This window comes from Embiotoca jacksoni, unplaced genomic scaffold (genome assembly GCF_022577435.1).
Source record: "Embiotoca jacksoni isolate LCO1_2020_lvr unplaced genomic scaffold, fEmbJac1.0.p SCAF_64, whole genome shotgun sequence".
NCBI classification, from domain to species: Eukaryota; Metazoa; Chordata; class Actinopteri; family Embiotocidae; genus Embiotoca; species Embiotoca jacksoni.
This window is the reverse complement of record NW_027185419.1, coordinates 1,077,922-1,102,994: the sequence shown is the minus strand read 5'-3', so window position 1 is coordinate 1,102,994 and position 25,073 is coordinate 1,077,922. Positions and strand designations below refer to the sequence as shown.

Here is a 25,073-nt window from a genome sequence, read left to right as displayed (position 1 = left end):
CACCTCAAAGGAGGAGCATCAGCTGTCACATTTACTTTCTATAAATCAACTAAACTAAATCAAACATGTTTTTTTTGCGTATTTTCACGATATTCTCAACGATATTGACAAAATACCGAAAAATATCTGATTATTGATTTTGATTACAGTCAGATTAAACGCAACATTACGGGGTCAAATATTCAGAACAAAGGAAACTACTTCTACTTCCTTCTTTATTTTGTAAACAAAGTCATTTTCTGAAGTTTAGTGTCGTTTGTTATTTACAGAGTTTTATTTCGTAACGAGTCGATCACCTGAGCGTCCGCTGCTCCGTGTGTGTGTGTGTGTGTGTGTGTGTGTGTGTGTGTGTGTGTGTGTGTGTGATGATGATGATGAAGGCAGCACCGACCTGTCAGGATGGTCTGGAAGGCCGTCTCCACGTTGGTGGAGTCCAGAGCCGACGTCTCCAGGAAAGACAAACCGTTCTTCTCTGCGGAGGTAAAAGAAACAAAGCGGATCGTTCCTCAGATAAAGAGCCGTTACACACAAAACACACAAAACCAGCTACACACAGACTCGTCGCCGTGACACACAACGAGAGGAAAAACACAGCGACCAATCAGAGCCGATAGAAATACGTCTGAAGATTTAGTCCCTCCAGGATTTCAGAGGTTGTTTTGTGGATAAAACTCGTCTGGACTCACTTCCTTTTATTAGAACATTTTATTGTGAAGGCCACATTTTCCCGCAAAACCCCGCCCCTTCCTGCACAGAGTTTGTTTAGGGTAATGAGAGGAGAGGAGGCGGAGCCTTTCTGCTCCTGAGATATTTATATTAATAAAGCGAGTTTAGCTTGAAAAGACTTCTGCTGACAAAAAGTTTCGCAGAAAAATTGCAGGATTAAAAAAAACAACAAATTGTGACCTCACGCAAATATTGCGGAGTTTGCTTGAATTTTGCGTTGATTACTGGGATCTCCTGGAGGGACTGAATACGCTCAGACCGGACTGAATGTTCGACCGGTTTCAGGTTCCACAGACGTTTCGTTGGTTTTCCAGGATCCTCTTAGAGAAAGAAGGAATTCGGGTTGAATAAAAAGTGAAAGCGGTTGGAGGCGGAGTCTCACCGGCGAAGGCGCGGGCCTCGTCGGTCGGGACGGCCCGCAGGTGGCGCAGGTCGCTCTTGTTGCCCACCAGCATGATGACGATGTTGCTGTCGGCGTGATCTCGCAGCTCCTTCAGCCAGCGCTCCACGTTCTCGTAGGTTAGGTGCTTGGCGATGTCGTAGACCAGGAGGGCGCCGACCGCCCCGCGGTAGTACCTGCAAGGGGGGAGGTGGGGGAGAGGGGAGGGGGGGGTCGTCATCTTCATCATCATCATCAGAGGAAAACGATGCAGCTGCTCAGGAGTTTGGAAAATAGTCTGATATGTTTCTGAGGCTCGTTGGAGACAATGGAAGGAAACGTGTGTGTGTACTTGTACAACTATCCTTATGAGGACCGTGTTTCATTTTCATTGTTAGACAAAGTGAGGACGTTTTACACAAAGTGAACTGAGCGACGGACTCACGCCGACGTGATGGCGCGGGTAACGCTCCTGGCCGGCCGTGTCCCAGATCTGAGCCTTCACCGTCTTGCCGTCCACCTGGATGCTGCGCGTGGCGAACTCCACCCCGATGGTGCTCTTGCTCTCCAGGTTGAACTCGTTGCGGGTGAAGCGGGACAGGAGGTTACTCTTCCCGACCCCCGAATCCCCGATCAGGACCACTGAGTCACAGAGAGGAGGCAACGCTGCGTTATTAAACCTGCATGTTATCGTAATGTACACTTTAATCTGATTATTTATGCTCATTAACAACATTAATATTTATTGTGACGTCAGCACCGATAATGACCTCGAGGATTTTATATATTTTACATTATTACACCCTCACACTGAACTATTTATTTATATTATTTTTATTATTATTATTATTGTTATTAATACTCTAACAAACAGGATGAATACATATTTTGCACTTCAAATTTTTAGGCCTGCAGCTAATAATTACTGTCATAATCAATACCATATTGATCATAATAATATTTAATATCATAAATTTTAAAACAAATATTCTAACACAGCAGCTGCAGTGTGTCTGAAAGCGTCTCCATGGTTACAAACCACAGTAATATGTTCCTGAATATTTAAAGGTGATCTACTATGTTTATGCCGACATATAAAACCACAACAACAGCTTCATGTTCTTGACTTTAATATTTTTCTGTCATGTCATCAGAAAATATGATGAAATATAACGATCCTTTTCAGGTCGTATCTTCAACCAATTCATCTGATGATTATTAATCATTTCATTGTTTTGTCCACACAAAAAAAATAAAGACAGTTATATATTCAGACACACCACGGGGACATCAGGGGACATCAGGGGACGTCTCCACATGTCCCGTCAGCAGACGAAGACGCTGATCATGTGAAACTCTGAACTTTGACCCTTTTAAAAACTGGAGTTCACCGTTATTCTGCTCACGTGACCTTCGGCTTCATTTACTGCTTCCGACTCTGTTTGTTTTTTCATCTTTAATTGTGTTTTCAGTCTTTGGAAACTGCTGCTGGATTTAAATGTGTCGTTTTATATGTAAGTATCCATGATTAAATCAATTTCAGGGTAAATTTTACATATTTTATGCTTTTTTTTTTAATCATAAAAGTAAGATGTTATATCGATCTGTTCGAGATAAACACGTTAATCACGAAAATATTTCATTCATTTTTTTGACTCGATATAAAATAATAAAATAATGAATAGCAGCATGAACGTGTAGCTGGAGATATTTATTTAATAAAAACAATAGAAACCGTTATTACATGCTAATTAATCGTTTGAATGCCACCTTGACGGTGATTGATTGCTGCCACACGGAGCTTTTGTTTACTTCGGCTGGACGTTGTTGTTGTTGTTGTTGTTGTTGTTGTTGTTTTCCGCCGTTATTGATCACCTTACTGATACAGCGTGCTAACCAGCTAGCCTTAGCTAGCCGTGATTTCACGGGTAAAACCCGCAGATGTTACCGTCCCCCCCCCCTCCCCCTCCCCCGTCCCGGAGGCTCTCAGGACCGTAACACGTTACATCTCGCCCCGGTCGTGTTGCCTCTGCTCGCCGATGAGGACACCGTGATTACGGGGAACGTGAGGTGTGTCCGCGCCCACCCGACGGGCGAGCTAACACCGGCTAACTGCTAACGACCCAAAAAAAAAAAAAAAAAAAGAAGAAAAGAAAAAGAAAAGACGCCCCGTTGATTTTTATTTATTTAACAAGAAAACAACCGTCAAAGAACCGGAACCTGTCCATCCACCGGTTCGATGAAGGCTGCTCGGAGTCACTCGGTGACGACGGTCCGAGGTGAGCCGACCAGTCAGCTGGCCTGTTAGCTCGTCGGCTAACAGCAGCGCACACAGCTACAACAATAAACAGGAAAAAAAAAAAGCACCCCCGTTTTTTTACCTTTGAACAAATAATCGTACTCGTCATCTCTAGTGCCCATCGTCCCGTTAGGAAATGGTTAGTCCGAGTTGAGTCCGTTTGAAGTACAAAAGACGGCAGATCTGCTGGTTTTACTCCTCCAACGGGGAATCTGTTTGGAAGCCGAACTTCCTCAGTTTCTTCTTCTTCTTCTCTCGGAGGTGAAAAACCCAAAGAAGCGCCCCTCGAACAACGGAGACATCTAGCGGTCAGACGGAGGTGTGACAACAACCGAGTGATTTGGTTTTCTTTGTGCCGACTTGCGTTTTCGTGACATTACTAAGTAATAGATAAGTAATAACTAAAAGTAATACGTTTCAATACGTGTAAGGACAACTGGAATCAGGATTTTATTCATTTCGCTGTTGCAACAAGCTGAATATGTTGTTCTGGTACCACATTTAAAGTGATGGCAGCTCCTCTCAGAGGATTTGGAAAAATGTTGACACCTTTTTGAAATTAGAGACCTTTCCGAGCCTTAAAAGCTTGTTTAAGTTTAAGTTAAGTCTATTTTTTTAGGTTCGTTTCCTGTTTTAGCTCAATGACTTGTGTACAAAATAAAAAACCTTCATTTTAATTCAGTTCAATTCAATAAAAAAAAAAAAAGACTACTGGCATTGAGGAAGTAATGTTACCAAAGTATTAAGAAAATATTGTTTGGACTCTAATAGTAATATTTTAACACAACATAAAGGCTGATGTATGTTATTTGTTTATTTACAGACACAGTATATAAAATGCCTGATGTGAAAATGAAGGATCCTCATTTAATTGAACGTTTCTTTTTTACATCATTTCTTTATTTAGTAGTGGAGTCGTCTGCATATAAGGGGAAAAAAAAACAATGTTGTTAATACAAAGTAAGAAAAAAGAGGAGAACCAGAACGCTGCCTTGAGGATCTCCGCAAGTGATGTCACCTTTATTTCTTCTTGTAATCAGGAAGGAATTTCTTCCATATCATATTCTGCAAACAAAAATAAAATCAGAAAAGAGACGTTAAATAAAAATTTTTTTTAAGGTTTTCAGTAGTATTTGCAACACTGGTTATTATTTTGGACTCACATTTTTACCCCACGTGGATTTGGACTTCTTAATCTTCATGTCCTCCAGAGACTCGTACATGTTGCCTTGAGCAGCGGCGGCCTCGCCGGGGATCTGCTCGTAGGTGTCGTCGGGCCTCTGGGGAACCTCGGTGTACGTGCCGTCGGCCTGCCGGGCCGAACCCCCCCCGGACCTCTCGGAGGTCTGGTACAGCGGGTTCGCCCGCGACACCTCCAGATCTTCGCTCTGCCGCTCCGACCCGGAGCTGCTCGGCCTCGAGCCTTCGCGCGGGGCGTGGAGGGAGTACGTCTGGCAGGTGACCTTCGGAAGAGGAGCGGATGGCGTGAAGGTCGGGCTGCTGAGCTGGTTGGAGTACTCCTCTTCCTCCTCCGCCTCCTCATCCTCCTCATCCTCCTGCTCCGTGCTGTTGTTATCCAGCTGCGGTAGAGATCTGCGCCGCTCAGCGTACACGACGCCCGGCGGACCGAGATCTCCGTGATAGTTTGCGTCGGTGGAGTGAAACGCGTCTCCGTCGGACATCGGCGTCGTGTTGGTGTTTCCTGGGAGTTTCTCCGCTCTGTCGGAGTCCGTCTGCGTTTCACTCGGACGCAAAGTCGTGTCGGGCAACAATCCACTGAGGGAGAAGCCCAGAGGAAGGCCTCGCTTCGGTACCGGAGGAACACCCTTTAAAGACAAGACAACGGAAACAACAATGACGAAGCTCACCGCCGGGTCTATCAGCAAAGCCACGACATGAAATCATCAGCACGCAATCAAACTTAAATGTTTCTTATCAAAAGTGTGTTGTGAGTTTCGAGGCCGTTTTGCTTTTTAGATTTCCATATTCGTCTCCAGTTTCCATCTCACCTGTGAAAGAGACACGGTTCCCGTCAGCTTCCTGGATTTGGTTTTCAGTGGCAGCGCAGGTGGCTGAATCCTCTGATTGTCGCCGGCGTCGCCGTGGCGATGGTTTTTCTGGTCCCACAGATCGCGCAGAGCCATGACACTAACCCCGCACTTCCCTTTGGTGTCGTAACTCACCACATCGTACAGCTCGCCGGCGTCCACCTGAAAGATAGCGGTGCCATTGTCTGATTTTATGGCGATAAGCCCGTCTGGCTTCGAAGGGTAAATAAAGTGAGACATGGAAATGATGCAGGCAAATGAAACCGGCGCTGAAGCAATTACAGCTGTTCAGATTTAGAACAGATGAGCAGCTCTGCAGTCGTTTGTGGAAACTGACAGAAAACAAGCCACTCTTTGTTCACCGGAGAAAAACTTTACTGAGAAGAAATCCAATTTTATTCATTCATGTAGCACCAAGTCACAACACAAGTTATTTCAGGCCACAACTTTACAATATTGTATGAAGGAACCCAACAATTCACACATTAGCAATAGCTGGGATGAAAAAAACCTCCCCTTTAAAAGAAGAAAGACCTCCAACAATGGAAAGGAGAAATATATTTTTAACATGAAGATAAATCTTCAAAAGTGGAAATGAAAACTCTTTAATAACAGGAAGAAACCTCCAACAGAAGGAAGAAAAAAACTCTCTTTTAACAGGAAGAAACCTCCAACAGAAGGAAGAAAAAAACTCTCTTTTAACAGAAGAAACCTCCAACAGAAACAAAAACTATCTTTTAACAGAAGAAACCTCCAACAGAAGGAAAAACTCTCTTTTAACAGGAAGAAACCTCCAACAGAAGGAAAAACTCTCTTTTAACAGGAAGAAACCTTCAACAGAAGGAAAAACTCTCTTTTAACATGAAGAAACCTCCAACCGAAGGAAAAACTCTCTTTTAACATGAAGAAACCTCCAACAGAAGGAAAAACTCTCTTTTAACAGAAGAAACCTCCAACAGAAGGAAAAACTCTCTTTTAACAGAAGAAACCTCCAACAGAAGGAAAAACTCTCTTTTAACAGAAGAAACCTCCAACAGAAGGAAAAACTCTCTTTTAACAGGAAGAAACCTCCAACAGAAGGAAAAACTCTCTTTTAACAGAAGAAACCTCCAACTGAAGGAAAAACTCTCTTTTAACAGAAGAAACCTCCAACTGAAGGAAAAACTCTCTTTTAACAGAAGAAACCTCCAACAGAAGGAAAAACTCTCTTTTAACAGGAAGTCTCACCTCATAACAGCTGGAGGTCAGGTGCTCTCCGAAGGGCTGGATGGGGCTGACCTTGTAGTGCTCTATCAGCTCGGCGAGGCTGCTGTACGCCTGACAGTCTCCCGATACGACGAACTGCCCGTCGCGATTCTGGGTAATGACGAAATGGCGGCACCGGTCGAGGCCCCTTTTTTTGGGTGAGGCAGTGAAGAGGAATCAGAAAGGCAGGACAGAAACGATCGGATAACGTTGGACAGACACGATCAGGCCTCACTTGTAGGACAGGATGTAGCCGATGGCTTTGTCACTGAGTCGGATGAGGAAGCAGCCCAGAGGTTTGTCTCTCAGGAGATCCTCAGCGTCCCTGCAGCAGAGAGCAAAAACAAAAAACAGTGAAATGGACCTGCAGGCAAATTAGATTTAAAAATACCACTGCCATATCATGGTTTCGTTTCCTCACGCATCACTCAGAGTGAACAAAGATCTGCTGCTTTATTTAGTCTGGTGTGACCGTTAGCTCGTGGTGGCTAATGACAGCAAATTCGTAAACCGTAAACTTAGCGGTACACTTTTGCTGACTCTTTTGTTACTGTTACTCTGCGGTATCGTTTTTGACATCACACAAGTAAAATAAAATACTATTACCGATTATAAAAGTGTTCGTAGCTTCCGGCTCTTAAAAGTGCAGAAGTGTCTTCAGCTGCAATACCAGCGAGTGCCACTAGAGGTCGGCTCCAAAAAGCCTCCGGCTCCATAGACTCCCATTCAACTTCTCTCATCAAATCCAAAGTGAATAAAATGTGTCCATCAGTTATCTCGGTGTTGTTAGCTAAAGTCACTCCTTCTTACCAGTTTTCTCATTCATTAGAAAATAAGCTTTAAAAAAAAAAAAAAAAAAAAAAAAAAAAAAAAAAAAATTAAAAATGGGGGGGATTGGTCGTGTCTGTTTGATTGACAGGCCTGCTTTGCAGTCAGGTTACAGCTATCGGTGGGCGGGACGTAGTATCGTCAGGTTTCCGAATCACTTCTTTCCATTTGAACGTGTAGAAATTCTGTAATTCTCATTTTTGACCACAGGGGTCACTGTTTTGCAAATGTTATGTCACTGCACATCAAATTTGATCTTTCATACATATTTTTGAGATGTCCGGGTAACCCGGATGTAGCTAGGATTTAAAAAATTATCTGAGGTCATGAGTCCAGCATACACATTTCAAACTTTTTTTCATCGTTTGTATCTTTCCTGTTTTTTTGGAGGTTTTTTTTTTACAATCTATTTCTTATTGGTTTATTCTCATTGATAACAAATATTGTCTAAAAAAAAAAGACTGCAAAGATACATGACGTCACTGGTGGAGGAAATGTTCAGATTCTTTGATGCACAATAGAAATATACTGAAGGTAAAAATCTGTTGTTGAAAATGTCAATTAAGCAAAAGTGTGTAAGTATGTTTTAGCAAATTTTACCGTATCAGAAGAAAAATGGCCTCTGAGTTCACTACCGATGATGTGATGTTTAAACAGCATTTGACTGGTACAGTAGATCAAAGATGAAGCTTATTTAACTTTGACCTCATTCAAAGTTCGATGCAAATTCTTAATCTGCAAAGTAACCAATGACTACGTGGTAGAAGCAAGAAGTAGAAGAAGACTCGACTAGTATGAACTGGAAATGATATTCTGTCAGTGCATGTCCTTGCTAACGAACGCTAACCCCCCCACACCCTCACAGTTTCCAGCTCTTCTCAGTGTCGCTTACTTTCTTGCAGCGAGGCCCTGAAACCAGCCGGGGAAGTTGCCGTTGTGCAGGATGAGCGACGCCTGGGTGTCCGTGAACCACCTCAGCACCAGCTCCTTCAGGCCTCCTTCCGGCAGCGGCTCGGCGGCCGGCTTCTTCTCCATCCTTCCCTCCAACTGTCGAGAGGAGTGGAGGCACGACCGGGCGAGGACGAACGTTCAACTCTCCACAGGAAGAAGGAGAGAGGTGCCTGATTTGACTATTCCCGCCGGCCGTCCTCCCTCATCTGAATAGTGGTATTGTTCCAGTTTATCCAGTTCATCTACCGGCTGACTCATCGACCTCCCACTCACTTCACTATCTTGCATTTCTAATCCCAGATTGAGCGTCAACATAACATGTAAAATATTTTATCATATTTGTTTGCACACCTCAGTTTGACAGTTCTGTTTATTCTAAACGTTTTATTTGAATGAAGAATTTCATAAGCAAATTTAGAATAACGTGTTTTTTTTTTCAAACAAACCCATCCTAAGTGCTACTATCAGAGTCAGACAGTCTAACATAACAATGTGTTTGCAAGTCAGATATGAGCAAGAAATCAATAAATAATCATTTAAAAAGACAGCGGCATTAGGACAGACAATTAAAATGAATGTAAAACCAGGGAGTAAACAAATAGTCGCCTACATTTATTACAGAGACTGATTAAAGAAATTTAATTCAAATCATATCCCTTCGATTTCAATTTTTCTCATGTCAATCATGACTCTTCCGTGCTCACAAAGGTCAGTTATGGAGTCCCACAAGGTTCGATGCTCGGCCCCGATACGCATTTCACCGTATACATGCTTCCTTTAGTTGATTATTATGAGGAACCACTGCATGAACGTCCGTCGTTATGCAGATGACACCGATCGGTCAGAGAAATTTCAAGAATAACTAAAAGATATAAAGGTCTGCATGGATGACCGGTAATTTTTCTAAATGCAGACAAAACTGAAGTTATTGTATTTGGAGTTAAACGCCTCCGAAATGTCTTTATGCAACCGCATAGTCACTCGAAATGACATTGAGATTTAATGTCCTTCGAATCACACGTAAAGCAAAGTCTCTATCAGACCCCTTTCTTTCATTTATGTAACGTTGAATACGTACGTTGAATATGTCCAATTAGAAACAAGCTGGAGTGGTTCCGCATACCTTCTAACGTTCTAAAAAAATTAGCCACGTTTGAAACTATACCAGAAAATTTCAATGTTTTAGATGAAAACCTGGTAATTATTCATAAAACCAAATAAAATACATTGTTTAAGTATTTGACACATTGATTTTTTTTTTTTTTTTTTGTAATATAGCAAATTGGCTGATCCAGTGTAGTAAATGCTTTTTGATGTATTGGTAAAATAAAATAAAAGTGTCATAACTCTCAAACATCCTGTTTCAGAATGATGCTGAAAAACGTCATTAAAAACGTAATTCTTTATTACTAGGATGTCCCAATAACTCTTTAAACATCGATCCAAATCTCTGCAGCGAGCACTGACAGGATTTAGCAAAAGACAAATAATAAATTCTCCTTTAGCTCCACAAAATCAATTATAGAATATAAAATTAAAAACGGTTTATTTCCATTCACTGCAGCAGGCAGCTGCACGCGAGGCAACAGGTGTCATAGTTAAAAGCGCGAGCCGACCAGATGGTCCGACCAAGACGAGAGCGCGCGCTGCGAGACGTTTTGAAGCCAAACACTCATTTGTAACATGGCAAATTAAAGTTTTCTTGATATCCGAGTCTGATTCAAAGCTTTTGAGAGAATTAACTGAGTCTTTACGGGGACGTTATCAATTCGGCGTCAAATAAACGCGTCTAAAACAATCTTTAAATTAAGATTTCTCACTTTTTATCACGTTAAATTAACAAAATGGAAAAAGTAATATTCAAATTAACTGTTCTGCGGCTGATCTCATTAAACCTCAGACCTCATAGGGAAAACTGCAGTGATCACGGTTTCCAAAAATCAACAAACTTCACGTGTGCTGAAAAGCAGCAACAACCTTAAATTCGTCGTTTTCTGAATGGAGTTCTGAATGGGGCTGAGGGGCGGGATGTGTTTGGACATGAGGAAGTCCTCGTGGTGTATTGAACGCAGCACCGGGGACGGACACGGGGACACAGGGACACAGGAGGACACGGTGTTCACGACCGAAACGTGGATTAATGATCAAAACGGTGAGACTTTCTAAACACTCTGGTGTCCAGCATTAACGAGACTCTCAAAGTTTGTCACGTTGGTTAATATTTACAGCACAAAACAGTTTGCAACTGCAATCACATTTTCAAAAAAACATAAATTCACTTTCAATTATTAACACTGTCCATGACTCTTAATTTAACATTGTATGATGTAAACAACTGTGGAAACTTTTTTTCCGGGCTGTGAAATAACTATCTTTTTTTTTTTTTTTAAATTAAAAAAATTGAATTCCAGGTTAACAGATAAAACTGAAGAACTATTCTGACCGTGAACAGAAAAGTGAAGATGGATTTATTCAAGCAGCAGAAAGTGGAGGATTTCTATGAAATCGGTGAAGAGCTGGGAAGGTACAGACATGCATTTATCTAAAGTTTTATTTAAATCAGAATTCAAACAAGGGCAGTTGATGCAAACAGGATTATAATAACAGCAATAAACTATTTCTGCAGCACCTTTCATACAAGAAATGCAAAACATATAAAGGAACATAAGAGGATTAACTTCTCCGTTTGTTGCTGGACGCCAATTGACCTCCAATAAAGATCAACCAGCACTACAGAGCTGAAATTAATTAGTTTTTCAGTTCATGTGTCAATAGAAACCATTTTTTTAAATAACTGATTAAGTCCTTTTTAAGCACAAACTCTTACAATAACTCTTAAATGTTTCAGGTTGTAAACTCCAAAAATGTGTGGGATTTTGACTGTTGGTCAAGTTGAAGTGAAGTTAACTTGGATTTAAGGGAATAATAATGAACATATTTCACTATTTTCTGACATTTCATACACTAAACAATAAACGGGTTGCAGTCTTACTTCTCTGATAGAATAACATGACCTCGCCTTGTTTTATTTACTCTAAATTGATTAAAGAAATGAAATAAAACACCACATTACAACAAAATAAAATAAAGTACTTCAAATCTTTAAACTAGATTTCGACACCGGATCCTTTTTCAAGATGGAAATCTGTTGTTCTGCACATTTCTAACAAATTTGTGATAAAGGTAGTGAAAAATAAAGGAAATAAAAGGGGATACAACTGTAAATAACCAACATTTTAGCATCCTGAATCACCCCACTAATCATGGGAAACTCACTCGTGTGAATTTATTTGGTATTTTAACTCCTGCTTTGTTTATTTACAGACATTTACAGAAAAACCTTGTGAAGAATATTTAAAGAAATGTGCAGGAACAGAAAAGAGACTCTTGGTTTTGCTGCTGGTGTCGAATATGTGAGAATTATTTGTATTTTCTTCAGTCGAATTTCTTATAAAATTCATGATAGCGGATTATTTAGAGTGAATTATTTGAAAAAGCACATCGGTCACTGTACAGTGCAACAACATGAAAATGACACTGAATCATTAACTGCATCCAACAAATCCTCTCTGCACCTGTGAAAAGTCTTTTTATTCTCACAACTTCCTCTACGACTTGATGACGTGAATAATTTTCTAATGTTTCTATAAAGAAACAAACAAAAAGCTGCGTGTGTGTTTGTGTTTGGCTGCAGAATTGCTGCCGTGTGTTTGTCGGGTTGGAGGCAACTGTTCAGGCACGTCAAGCTGCTTTTTAAAGGCCTCTTCTATCTTTAGCAGATCTGTTCTCAGACCAGGAAGTGAAGTGTTGGCTTACAAACCTTTCAGAAAAAGGGAAAAAAAAAAAACAGATGCAGCTGCGGAGTCAAACGGCCCCATTTGAATTTCAAATGATGCTTTTTTTTTACACGATGTGTTCGGTCGTCTGGTGTCTTGTGAGTGCCAAACTTTTATCTCTGCAGCAGAATATGTGCGACGCTATAAATAGAGGCGGGAAAAATGTGAGTGACGAACGGCGGCCGTACATGTTGCTGTGAGGTGATTCAGTGAGCAGCAAAAAACTAAATAAAATAAGGACACAACTCGTGGATACTGCGTGACTATATGTCTGAACCTCAGACTGGATATAAAAGAGTTTGTAGCTTCAGGTCTGTAAAATGGGTCCAATTCAGAAATGTCTTCAGCTGCAATACCAGCGAGTGCCACTAGAGGTCGGCTCCAAAAAGCCTCCGGCTCCATAGACTCCCATTCAACTTCTCTCATCAAATCCAAAGTGAATAAAATGTGTCCATCAGTTATCTCGGTGTTGTTAGCTAAAGTCACTCCTTCTTATTAGTTTTCTGGAGGTCCATCTGAAAATAATCCCTCATTCATTAGAAAAGAAGATTCAAGAAGACCTGTTTTTGGGGGCGTGTCTGTTTGATTGACAGGCCTGTGGTGCAGTCAGGTTACAGCTATCGGTGGGCGGGACGTAGTATCGTCAGGTTTCCAATCAGATCGGTCAGATCCACCGCTGGCTCCTCCCCCAGCTCGTCCAAATATGGTCACTTAATTATGGCTATTATTGTAATTTCTTTTTTGACACCGATTTTTCACAACTCCGACTTTTTGTTGTGTCAGCGGGCAGTTCGCCATCGTGAAGCAGTGCCGGGAGAAGAGCAGCGGCCGAGAGTTCGCCGCCAAGTTCATCAAGAAGCGTCGTAGCATGGCGAGCAGCCGCGGCGTGCGGCGGGAGGAGATCGAGCGGGAGGTCGACATCCTGCGGCAGATCCGCCACGCCAACATCGTCACGCTGCACGACGTCTACGAGAACCGCACCGACGTGGTGCTCGTCCTGGAGCTGTGAGTCCGCCATCAACGCTTTACTGATGCTCGTTATTAAACTCTCAAACTCACAGAGACAAAAATGACCAAACAATGACCATTTTGTGCGTTTGTTATGTTCTTTTCACTTTGGTGTCTCTTTATTGTCATTCTGCACCACTTTGTGTTGTTGATGAGGTCAGAGGTCAGAGGTCAGACTGGATGTAGCGGATAAAAGTTAGGGAGCTGCAGTTTTATTTTCATGTCAAATTATTAGAGTTTGTTTTTAACCTTTTAATAAGAAGTGAAAAGAGGGGCAACTGTTAAAGTGTGCGTGTGTGTGTGTGTGTGTGTGTGTGTGTGTGTGTGTGTGTGTGTGTGTTTCAGGGTCTCCGGCGGTGAGCTCTTTGACTTCCTGGCCCAGAAGGAGTCTCTGAGCGAGGAGGAGGCGACTCAGTTCATCAAACAGATCCTGGAGGGCGTGAACTACCTGCACGCCCGGAAGATCGCCCACTTCGACCTGAAGGTAGGAGACGACGACGTCACACACACACACACACACACACACACACACACACACACACACACACACACACACTGCTCGTCACATTTCTGAACCGTAGAGACGTCGAACAGTCGCTATGTGACGCGTTGATTTTGGGTCATGAAGCGGTGACCAATGATTCAGCATTATTTGACAAACCCAGTTTATGGTTTCTGTGCTTCTAAGCAGCTTTGAACAACATGAATAGAAACTGTGTGAAGTCTCATTTGTGTTTTTTTTCACTGGTTAAACGTCCGTCTGTCTTCTGCAGCCGGAGAACATCATGCTGCTGGACAAGAACGTCCCGCTGCCGAGAATCAAGCTCATCGACTTCGGACTCGCCCACAAGATCGAAGCCGGCGTGGAGTTCAAGAACATCTTCGGGACGCCGGAGTTCGTAGGTGAGACGAGTTCGTTTGTTTCCGTGCAGGGAGGAAACATCGATTTTAATTTGAACGTCTTTACACTGGTTACCAGAAACAATAAGGATCCCTCAGTTTCACCATGTTTAATGTTCCTCAGGTCAAACAGCCCAGAAAAAAACGGTATTCAATAGTTACAATTCAAAACTCTGGAATAGTGAAAAGAAATAAAATAGTAAGAAAAAGAAAAAAGGGAAACCACATTGTAATTTTAAATAAAACCAAATAAAAGAAATCATAAACAAACCAAAAAAAAAAAAAAAAAAATCAAAAAAGAGAGTAAAATGAATATTAAAGAGAAATATAAAAATAACACACAAATTAAATGAATAATAAAGAAAACGTTGGTTTTTTTTTTAAATAAAATTGAATAAAAAACAAAAATACATAATGAAAAAAAAAAGGTAGGCTACTCTTAAAGAAAATTTTAAATTCAAATAAAAAATACATTAATAAATTAGATAAACGTTACTCTAATATTTAATTATAAAAAAAAGTGAAACGAGACTAAAAACAGAAAAGTAGGATCACAACATGGAGGAGCTGTCTGCGTTGATATTTTGCTTCAGTGGATCAGATTTAACATTAATTAATAAAATTATGCAGGCAGAAGTTATATTTAATGAATCTGGAGCTTCGGTCTCGGGGTCCCTGCAGGTCTCGGGGGGCCCCTGCAGGTCTCGGGGGGCCCCTGCAGGTCTCGGGGTCCCTGCAGGTCTCGGGGGGGTCCCTGCAGGTCTCGGGGGGCCCCTGCAGGTCTCGGGGTCCCTGCAGGTCTCGGGGGGTCCCTGCAGGTCTCGGGGGGCCCCTGCAGGTCTCGGGGGCCCTCGGCTCCTTTTACCTGCCGTCAGGTGAGTCAGAGTGAAGATTTCATACTTCTGTTTTCCCTTTTTCAGCTCCGGAGATCGTGAACTACGAGCCGCTGGGTTTGGAGGCCGACATGTGGAGCGTCGGCGTCATCACATACATCCTGCAAGTGAACGCAGACGTCCCGAACGTTACGATAAAAAAAAAAAAAACAACACGTAAAAAAACCTCCTTAATGAACTCCCGTCTTTACGTTTCCGTCCAGGCTGAGCGGAGCCTCTCCTTTCCTGGGGGAGACCAAGCAGGACACGCTGGGCAACATCACGGCCATCAACTACGAGTTCGACGAGGAGTTCTTCTGCCACACCAGCGAGCCGGCCAAGAAGTTCATCAGCCAGCTGCTGGAGAAAGACAAGAAGTGAGAGCTCCGTCATCGGGAACTCCGGTTTTAATTCTGTAGCGCTGACTCATCTGTTTCTGTCTCGTAGGAAAAGATTAACCATTCAGGACGCTCTCAACCACCCCTGGATCAAGGTAAAGTCCAAGAAGTCTCCGCAGACTTCCACAAAAAACAAACGGTCGTGAGGTGTGAATCAGGACAAAGTTATAAAAACCTTTTTCTGAAGTTTCGGTGTGAAAGGAAACGAGACTGAAACCTTCATAGATCAACGTCTAAAACCAAAGAAAACCTTCAGGTCTCACGGCTCCATTTAACGGTCGCTGACTCTACTTTTCTTTCTTTTTCCGAATCTTTCAAGTCCAACGAGCACAAGGAGGAGAATAAGACGCGCGAGCCGAAGAAGCGCGAGCGCCGTCAGCTGAAGACGAAGCGCCTGCGGGAGTACACCATCAAGTCGCACTCCAGCATGCCGCCCAACAACACCTACGTGAACTTCGAGCGCTTCGCCCAGGTGGTGGAGGACATCGACCGGATGGAGAGCTCCTTCGCCGGCCTGGCGGCGGCGCACGACGGCCTGCAGGAGGACGTCGACGCCATGGCGTCCGCCTACAACGAGAAGGAGGCGTGGTACAAGGAGGAGAGCGAGGCCGTGCGCCACGAGCTCTCGCAGATCCGCTACGAGTTCCGCAAGGTGGAGGCGCTGAAGAGGAGCCTGCAGGACGACGTGCGGGCGTTCGGCCGCGGCCTCGTCGCCGTCGGCGACCGATACCGGGAGCGCCAGGGTCGCTTCGACGCCCTGCGGCTGGAGCTCAGCGACGAGCTGAAGTGGGTGCAGGAGGCGATGATGTCGTTCCCCACGGACGGAGGAGGAGGGGGAGGAGGAGGGGGGGGGAGGCGGAGGAGGAGGGGGAGGTGGAGGGGGAGGAGGAGGAGGAGGGGGGTTCCCCAACTGCAGCTTCGCCACCGTCTTCAACAACGACTTGAACGAGGCCCTGAAGGAGCTGCTGAACCGATCCTGTGGCGGAGAGCTGCTGTCCGGCGTCAACCTGGACTTCACGGAGACCGGACAGCAGAGGTGAACGTCAGGACAGAAGAACACCGAAACGTCCTCGAGGCCGCGGACGAAAAGGACAACCGTGAAGAGACGTTTGACGCGGATAGTTTCAGAGTGTCGACCGTTGAACGTCACGAGGACGTATTTAAAGTGACGTCTCTTCGTCAACACCAACGGGACCGCTGCTACGGGAACGTTTGTCATTTCATCGTAAAACCTGAAACTGGAGCAGAGAAACGTTCCATTTTTGGGGTCAAACTCTGGAAATGGTCGACGGTTTTTCGCTAAATTTGCTGTTTGTTGGTTTTGTTAGCGGGTCGTTGGCGATGTTAGCTGTTTTTAACTTGAGTTTAAGTGTCTTTAGCAAATTTAGTGGTTAATTTAGCTGTTTGTTAGCTTTGTCAGCTGTTTTTTTTCACAGGTTTTTAGTGAAATTGTTAACATTGTTAGGATGTTGTAAGCGATGTTAGCTGTTCGTTAACTTGAGTTTCTCTTTTTTTTTTTTTTAATCAAAATTAGCTGTTTGTTAACTTTGTTAGCTGTTTTTTCTCGCAGGTAGGTTTTTAGTGATATTGTTAACTATGTTAGCAGGTTGTTAGCTATTTGTTAACTTGAGTTTAGCTGTTTTTCTTTTTGCAAAATGATCTGTTTGTGAACTGTGGCGCCATGGCAACAGGGTCCTCCAACACGACATCACACCCAGGAGTTTCTTGCCCCGTTACTCATCGGATTAGACTTCTTTCTGTTGCCCTAAAACTTCGACCCCGATGTTTCTCTGCTCCATTTTCAAGTCCGCGGTTGAAATGACTAAACGTTCACGTACCGGCGTCACGTTAACGAGAGACGACGCGACGAGAGCCTTTCGGTTTCACTTTTAGAAAAGTGTCATGTTGTTGTTGCTTTTTTTCATATTTTGTTTATAAAGTAGAGACTCACAAATCTTCTAAGTCCTCCTCCAACAACAACAAACCTGAGAGTCCAAAGAACAGAAACGCTGCAGAGCTTTTAGTCTTTTTCTTTGTCAAAGAAAAAAAAGAAAAAAGAATTAACGTGAAGTGCACTTCAAACAACAACAAACATCAAACCTGCAGGTGGTTTTAAAGACACTGTCGTATTTATGTCAACTTTATGTTTCCATAGAAGCATTTCACATTAAAACCAGACGCTGCAACGTGTAACCGATAGGAAACGGTGTGTTTGCGTGTCATTTCTGTGTCAGCTCTCTTTTATCAACACATAAAATACACTAAAAACCCCACAGCAAACGTAAAGTGTTCCAGAGATATAAGCTGTGAAGTGAGACTGTGTGTCTGCACTGAAGAGATAACCAGAAAAAACCCTCTTCAGGAACTGTTTACCACAACATCAAGTCACCACGGAGGAAATCCTTATCAGTATAATGACATAATAATAATAATAATAATAATAATAGAACTCCAAACCAAGTAAATGCATACAAATGAATGCATAAAAATACGAGAAAAAAACATTTTATCGTTAAGAATTAAAAAGAAAATAAAGGGGGACATTTTCAAAAAGGTGGTGAGATTGAAAAAATAGAATAAAATTAGATAATAGAGTAATAATAATAATAAATGAAGTCATGATAGAATACTTTTTTGCAGCATTGTAACATAACGTCACTGAAAACTTGGTTTCAGATGAAAGAAAATTCTGGATGAAGGAATACGAGTTTGATCTAACCCGACTAATACTTGAATTTTGAAAAATGAGAACAACATTTTAATAAAATTATGCTTAAGCAAATATTAAAGCCAGAAAAAATATTTCTACATAATTTTTGTCTCTGTAGTTGAAAGATATTCTGGTTTAGTTGTGTTTTCAACATTTTTTATTTTAGATACTTTATTGATGCCGAAGGGGGATTTTTTTCTTCTTCGCTACAGCAGCATGGATTAGAAAGACACTAAAAATGACAGAATAAAATGTAAATGTAATGTAAGTATATATAAATACAATTTTATAAAATCAGATAATAGAGTAATAATAATAATGAATAAAGTAATAATAGAATGTTCTTTTTTGCAGCATTTTAACATATCGTCACTGAAAACTTGGTTAATAATAATACAAATTTATAAAAGTAGAGGTATTGTATATAAAATAGAATAAAATTACATGAATAATTGTTTTTTGCAGCATTGTAACATGACATCACAAAAAACTTGGTTAATAATATTCATGAAAAATTAAATATAAACAGAGGTTGCTGTCTCTGAGCAGCTTCACACTGCTAGAGCAGCCTCTCCCTCCTCTCTCCCTCCTCTCCCCCTCCTCTCTCTCCTCTCCCCCTCCTCTCTCTCCTCTTTCTCTCTCCCTCCTCTCTCTCCTCTCTCCCTCCTCTCCCCCTCCTCTCCCCCTCCTCTCTCCCTCCTCTCCCCCTCCTCTCCCTCCTCTCCCCCTCCTCTCTCCCTCCTCTCTCCCTCCTCTCCCCCTCCTCTCTCCCTCCTCTCCCCCTCCTCTCCCCCTCCTCTCTCCTCCTCTCCCCCTCCTCTCTCCCTCCTCTCTCCCTCCTCTCTCCCTCCTCTCTCCCTCCTCTCCCCCTCCTCTCTCCTCCTCTCCCTCCTCTGTCCTGATCCTTCTAGACCTTCTGCTGCATTAGACACAGTGAACCACCAGATCCTTCTCTCCTCCTTCAGGACCTCGGTGTCTCTCTGCTCTCTCCCTGTTCTCATCCTACCTCAACGACCTCACCTACCGGGTAACTTAGAGAGGATCTGTGTCTGAACCTTGTCCTCTCACTACTGGTGTCCCTCAAGGCTCCGTCCCGGGTCTCCTCCTCTTCTCTCTATACACCAACTCTCTCGGCTCTGTCCTTCACTCTCATGTCTTTTCCTACCACAGCTATGCTGATGACACCCAACTGATCCTCTCTTTTCCAGATCTGAAACACAGGTAGCAGCATGAATCTCTGCCTGTCTGACTGACATCTCTCAGTGGATGTCCTCACACCACCTGGAAATCAACCTCCACAAGACCGACCTGCTCTTCCTTCCAGGGAAAGACTCTCCCACCCTCGACCTGACTACTACCTTCAACAACTCTGTTATCCCGACCCTGACTGCTAGGAACCTCGGAGACACTCCACAGTCAACTCTCTCTTACTGCCAACATCACTGCAACAACACGTTCCTGTAGATACATGCTGCACAACATCAGGAGAAGACGTCCTCTTCTCACTCAGAAGGAGGTGCAGGCTCTGGTCCAGGCTCTGGTCCAGGCTCTGGTCCAGGTTCTGGTCCAGGTTCTGGTCCAGGTTCTGGTCCAGGCTCTGGTCCAGGTTCTGGTCCAGGCTCTGGTCATCTCACATCTGGACTACTGTAACTCCCTCCTGGCAGGTCTACCTGTTAGTACCATCTGACTTCTGCAGCTCATCCAGAATGCAGCAGCTCGACTGGTCTTTAACCTCCTAAATACACTCACACTACTCCGCTCCTCCTCCTCCTCCTCCTCCTCCTCTTCCTCCTCCTCCTCTGTCCTGGCTCCTAAATGGTAGAATGAGCTCCTCACCGACATCAGGACAGCAGAAACTCTGAACATCTTCCACCACAAACTAGAAACACACCTCCTCCTCCTCCTCCTCCTCCTTCACCTTGATCCGTAGAACTTTAGTAGAACTTAAAATAGAACTGACTGATAGAACTTTGTAGTTTGGCTTTCTGGAAGAAGTTATATTTTCTTGATTCCTGTTGTTCTGGTTTTGTACCCTCATGGTTGAAATGAACTTATTGTAAGTCTTTGGATAAAAGAGTCAGATAAATGAAATGTAAGTTAGTAAAAATATTTTAAAAAATACAGTATATAAAATACAATAAAATTCAATGATAGCATAAGAATAATAAATAATAGTAAATAAAATAATAAGATTAATAATAATAATAAATAAAGTAATGATAGAGTAATAATAATAAATAAAATAACTAATAATATTATTTTTTTGCAGCAGCAGTGTAACACAACTTCACTGAAAAAAAGTCCTGCTGAATCTGACTAATACTTACATTTTGAAGTATTTTATTTTTTTTGAACCTGATTAAAGTTATTTAATGTTTTTTGTTGTAGTCCTGCAGAGAGAGACAGACAGGAGCCCTGACGGTGCAGCATCCAGTAGGGCGGAGGGGGGGGGGGGCAATTGTAGAGGTGGTGTTGTTGTTGTTGTTGTTGTTGTTGTTGTTGTTGTTGTTGGAGCTCTTTTGTCTTGCTGTGGGCGTGAAGAGCCGCTGCTGAGCATGTGTACAGTATAGAGACAGACAGACAGACAGGCAGACAGACAGGCAGACAGACAGACAGACAGATAGACAGGCAGACAGATAGACAGACAGGCAGACAGACAGGCAGACAGACAGACAGACAGATAGACAGGCAGACAGGCAGACAGACAGATAGACAGGCAGACAGACAGATAGACAGGCAGACAGACAGATAGACAGGCAGACAGACAGATAGACAGATAGACAGGCAGGCAGCAGGGTCCCCTGCAGCGTCACGGGCAGGGCTGGGGCTCTGTGAGGGGGCGGGGGGGGCGGGGAGGGGGACTGAGCACATACCGCCGCCGAACTGTAAGCTACGGGAGGAGAGAGGAGGAGCGGAGCTACGGGAGGAGAGAGGAGAGAGGAGAGAGGAGGCATGGAAACGCACGCGCGCCGCTGTCGTCTCCTTCCACCGTGAAACGGTCTTTATATGTCAACCAGCTGATGGAAATGAAGCGGAGCTCTGATCTCTGGTGAAAACAGAAGAAGAAGAAGAGGAGGAGGAAGAGGAAGAGGAGGAAGAAGAAGAAGAAGAAGAAGAAGAAGAAGAAGAAGAAGAAGAAGAGGCCTTTCACCGGTTAACTGGTGAGCTTTATTATTATCCCCCCCCCTCCCCCCCATGATACAGCAGATAAACCGACCTTAATAACCGAAACAGACCCGTTTCACCTGAAGTTTGGGCTCGCGGCCAGGTGACTTGTTGTCCCAGCCCGGCTGTCCCACCTGCACGTGCAGGTGTCACGGTGTGTTTTTCCTGGTTTATCGCGTGCGAGCTGGGAGCCGTTGGAGGGGAGTGGGCTAGCTTAGCCTAGCCTAGCCTAGCCTAGCCTAGCCTAGCCTAGCCTAGCAGCGTCGGTTGACAGCCGTTGTTTGTTTTCCTCAACAAACGTGTTGTTTTTCTAACAGCTGGGTTTTAATCAGCGGAGGCCGCAGACGTGTGTGTGCGCTGACGTGTCTGTAATGGGTGCGACTCTCCCCGCGAGGCTGTCAGGTGTTTGTTCACTGCTCCTCCTAATCTTGACACCACCGGAGCCGGTTGTTAGCTGGTCGGCGTCACGGTGAACGACCTGCCGGTGCTGCTAGCAGCGAGCTAACGGGGAGCTAACAGGGAGCTAACGGGGAGCTAACGGGGAGCTAACGGGGAGCAGCCGGTCAGTCCGCTGCAGAGGAGGTTAAAAAAAGGGCTAAAAGGGATGTCTGTCTGTCTGTCTGTCTGTCTGTCTGTCTGTCTCACGGTGCAAACATTTAAAAAAAAAGTATATATACATATATATACATATATATATGCATATATACTTTTTTTTTAAATGTTTTTTTTTTTATGTTTATATATATATATATATATATATATATATATATATATATATATATATATATATATATAAATGATAGATAGATAGATAGATAGATATACAGTCAGGATGATCCGATATGGATCAGTGTTGATGATGATGATGATGATGATGGTTGATGGAGGAAGCTGTCCAGGAGTCCTTTTTATTTTAATGGCACGACTTAAGTGCTGCACACTCTCCTACAAACACAAGCTCAGAGATGATTTGATCAGAAAACACATGACTTGGGAGAAAGAAAAAAAAAGAAAGAAGCACATCCAGAGTTTCTTTGTTGTGTTGCAAAGGGAGGAAGATGTGGCTTCACATAGTAAGATCATGGTTGCATGACATGACATGTTTTACCCTCCTGTGCATTCAGATATATAGGATGGCACAGAGGCAGTGCAGGATCTCCTCTGTGATTGGTCATCTCAACCCCCGCAGTGTATCTTAAACCAGGGCTGTTCAAGCTCTGGTCCGTGTGGGCGGATACGGCCCTTTTTTAAAAGCATCCTGAGGCCTCTCTAGATACGGGTTTTAACCTTAAAAAAAATATGAATATGCACCTTTATATTTGCTTTGATAGCATCGTAAACGGTCTCAAACTGTTCTACTATGTTCGTCTGGTATTTTTCTGTCCGAAATTGAGACCATAAAAAGTTAGTTTTGTACCAATATATCTGTTAACATTAGGAGTTATTTGCAGCCATGAATCGACATATTATTCTGACCACTCCTCCCTCTTGCTGCTGAGTATGAACAGCCTCGTTTTTAAGCCCCATTTTGTCACCGTTTAGTTTAATCAATAAATTTCCAGTGGATATTAACGTTGAGAACGATAAACGGTTCTTGTAGCGTGACATAATTAATGAACAGCGATGTGACGTCTGGGACGTCGCACGACACTCCGGCGAAAAGTCCAGCACGTCCGAATTTTTTGTGTTTTTACCTTTTTTAGTTTATTGGTTGAAAATGAATTAAAATCATTAATTGTTCAGGAAAAATATCTGTTGGTAATTTTTCTGCTAACTCAGCGTCGTCATGTTTGCACAGTCAGCACGTGTTTGGTGTTTCCAACATGGTGGACTGGAGTTTGTCCTCGCAGCGCGACGACTGAGCTTCACAAACAAGTGATCAACGTGCAGAAATGATTCACAGAGCAGAATATTTCATGTATATTTTTATATTTCAGTTTGAATCCAGTTGTTTACAGCGGAGGGATTTTTGTTGTTGTTTGTAGCTGCTTAAATCTGATAAAATAATTAGCAAATAATCTGAATCAGGATTCGATCAGATTCCTGACGCAGCGCTTTCAATATACATAAATCCATAAATATCTCTCCGTCATTAATAAGTGAAAGCAGGTCTTTACCCGTGTCTGTGTTTCCACGGCGATGTCAGTCTCTCGCATTCCTGCGGGCCGATAATTTTCAGCCTCCGGCGCTGTCGTGTTTTCTGCCCGGTAACGAACCACGACTCGGCACTTTTCCAGAATCGCGCCGGCGTGGAATAAATGAACGTTTTAATCAGTGGATACGTGCATGCGTCCAGAGACGGTTTGTTAACACGGCGTCTTCTTTTCAAGGAACGAGCTCGTAACCACGATTAAAGTCTCGCGAGGTGGCTGTAATCTGAAGTAAATCAGAGTCATTCAGTCCAGTTGTGTCGGTGAAACTCTGCAGATGTTGATGTGATGTAAATAATCCAGGTGACGATATCTGGGAGAAATGATCTTTATCCTGAAATAAAAAAACACAAACGTACTCATAGAACTGCAGTTACGTCCAGTAACTGCTATTTATTTACTTGGTTCCTGTTTCATTTAAGTCGCTCGTGCTTTTTTTCTGTCACTGTAATTTGTCTGTTTTTTTTGCTGTGTTTCATGGCGGTGGGGGGGCGGAGCCTCACAGACACGCAGGTAGACGCAGGCCGACGTAACTAAAGTCGACGATAGCTGCGGGCGTTACGTGACTGTAAAAATAAGCGAAAAAGAAAAAGGCTTAAAGTTAAACTGTCAACGGATAAACATCAGAAAAACAAACCAGAATATCGAACCATCCCGTTTAAAAAAAACATTTGTTTTAATATACAGTTGAAACCAGAAGTTTACATACACTGTGCAAAAAGACACATAACACTTTTTTTTCTCACTGTCTGAAGTTAAATCAGACTAAAGCTCTCCTGTTTCAGGTCCGTTAGGATTACCAACATTATTTAACTTTTGCTAAATGTCACAATAATGAGAAAGATAATTTCTTAGAGAATTTTATATTACTTTCTTTGAGGTCAAAAGTTTACATACACCAAAAGTACTATGTCTTTAAACAACGTGGGCAAGCCCAGATGATGATGTCATGGCTTTTGAAGCTCCTGATAGGTTAACTGACAACATGTGAGTTAATTGAAGGCACACCTGGGGATGTATTTTAAGGCCACACCTCAAACACTCTGCTTCCTTGTTTGAAATCATGGGAAAGTCAAAAGAAATCAGCCAAGAAATCAGGGAGAGAATCGTGGAGCTCCACAAGTCTGGTTCATCCTTGGGTGCAATTTCCAGATGCTTGAAGGTGCCACGTTCATCTGTGCAAACAATTATACACAAGTATAAACATGGGAATGTCCAGCCATCACACCGCTCAGGAAGGAGACGGGCTCTGTGTCCCAGAGATGAACGTGTTTTGGTCCGACATGTGCAAATCAACCCCAGAACAAAAGCTAAAGACCTTGTGAAGATGATGGCTGAAGCTGGTAAGAAAGTGTCATTATCCACAGTAAAACGAGTCCTGCTGAATGGGCTGAAAGGCTACTCAGCAAGAAAGAAGCCATTACTCCTAAAGAAACATAAAAAAAAGCCAGATTACAGTTTGCAAAAAGACACCAAGACAAAGACCTTAACTTCTGGAGACATGTCCTGTGGTCTGATGAAACTAAAGTGGAGCTGTTTGGCCATAATGACCACCGTT

At 43.0% G+C, this 25,073-nt stretch overlaps 4 protein-coding genes across 10 annotated transcripts in view; 2 read left to right on the top strand and 2 right to left on the bottom strand.

Annotated features, from left to right (window-relative positions):
• Positions 1-3,656, bottom strand: part of LOC138213833 (ras-related protein Rab-11A-like) — a 6,599-nt gene extending 2,943 nt beyond the window's left edge. The window contains 5 exon segments of the mRNA XM_069175129.1: positions 392-472; positions 1,109-1,302; positions 1,551-1,567; positions 1,569-1,747; positions 3,487-3,656. Coding sequence (XP_069031230.1) covers positions 392-472; positions 1,109-1,302; positions 1,551-1,567; positions 1,569-1,747; positions 3,487-3,526 — 511 coding nt within the window. The 5' untranslated portion in view covers positions 3,527-3,656.
• Positions 3,657-4,303: 647 nt separating this feature from the next.
• Positions 4,304-8,671, bottom strand: sh2d7 (SH2 domain containing 7). The gene is made up of 6 exons (XM_069175176.1): positions 8,418-8,671; positions 6,933-7,022; positions 6,680-6,845; positions 5,414-5,614; positions 4,568-5,230; positions 4,304-4,469 (listed from the first exon to the last, which is right to left on the bottom strand). Exons 1-6 carry the CDS (start codon positions 8,558-8,560, stop codon positions 4,425-4,427), a joined length of 1,308 nt encoding a protein of 435 aa, XP_069031277.1. The 5' UTR covers positions 8,561-8,671; the 3' UTR covers positions 4,304-4,424.
• Positions 8,672-10,547: 1,876 nt separating this feature from the next.
• dapk2a (death-associated protein kinase 2a) lies at positions 10,548-17,685 on the top strand. Its single transcript, XM_069175080.1, has 10 exons — positions 10,548-10,628; positions 10,888-11,000; positions 13,096-13,317; positions 13,666-13,804; positions 14,094-14,223; positions 15,141-15,216; positions 15,317-15,469; positions 15,540-15,585; positions 15,810-16,313; positions 16,378-17,685. The coding sequence occupies exons 2-10, from the start codon at positions 10,939-10,941 to the stop codon at positions 16,528-16,530; spliced, it is 1,485 nt and encodes a 494-aa protein (XP_069031181.1). The 5' UTR covers positions 10,548-10,628; positions 10,888-10,938; the 3' UTR covers positions 16,531-17,685.
• A 3,401-nt stretch (positions 17,686-21,086) lies between these two features.
• The window catches only part of herc1 (HECT and RLD domain containing E3 ubiquitin protein ligase family member 1), a 52,478-nt gene continuing 48,491 nt past the window's right edge, over positions 21,087-25,073 (top strand). For all 7 annotated transcript variants that reach the window (XM_069175068.1, XM_069175072.1, XM_069175071.1 and 4 more), the window contains exon 1: positions 21,087-21,361. The gene's annotated coding sequence lies outside the window, so the exon portion shown is untranslated. The remainder of the gene's footprint in view (positions 21,362-25,073) is intronic.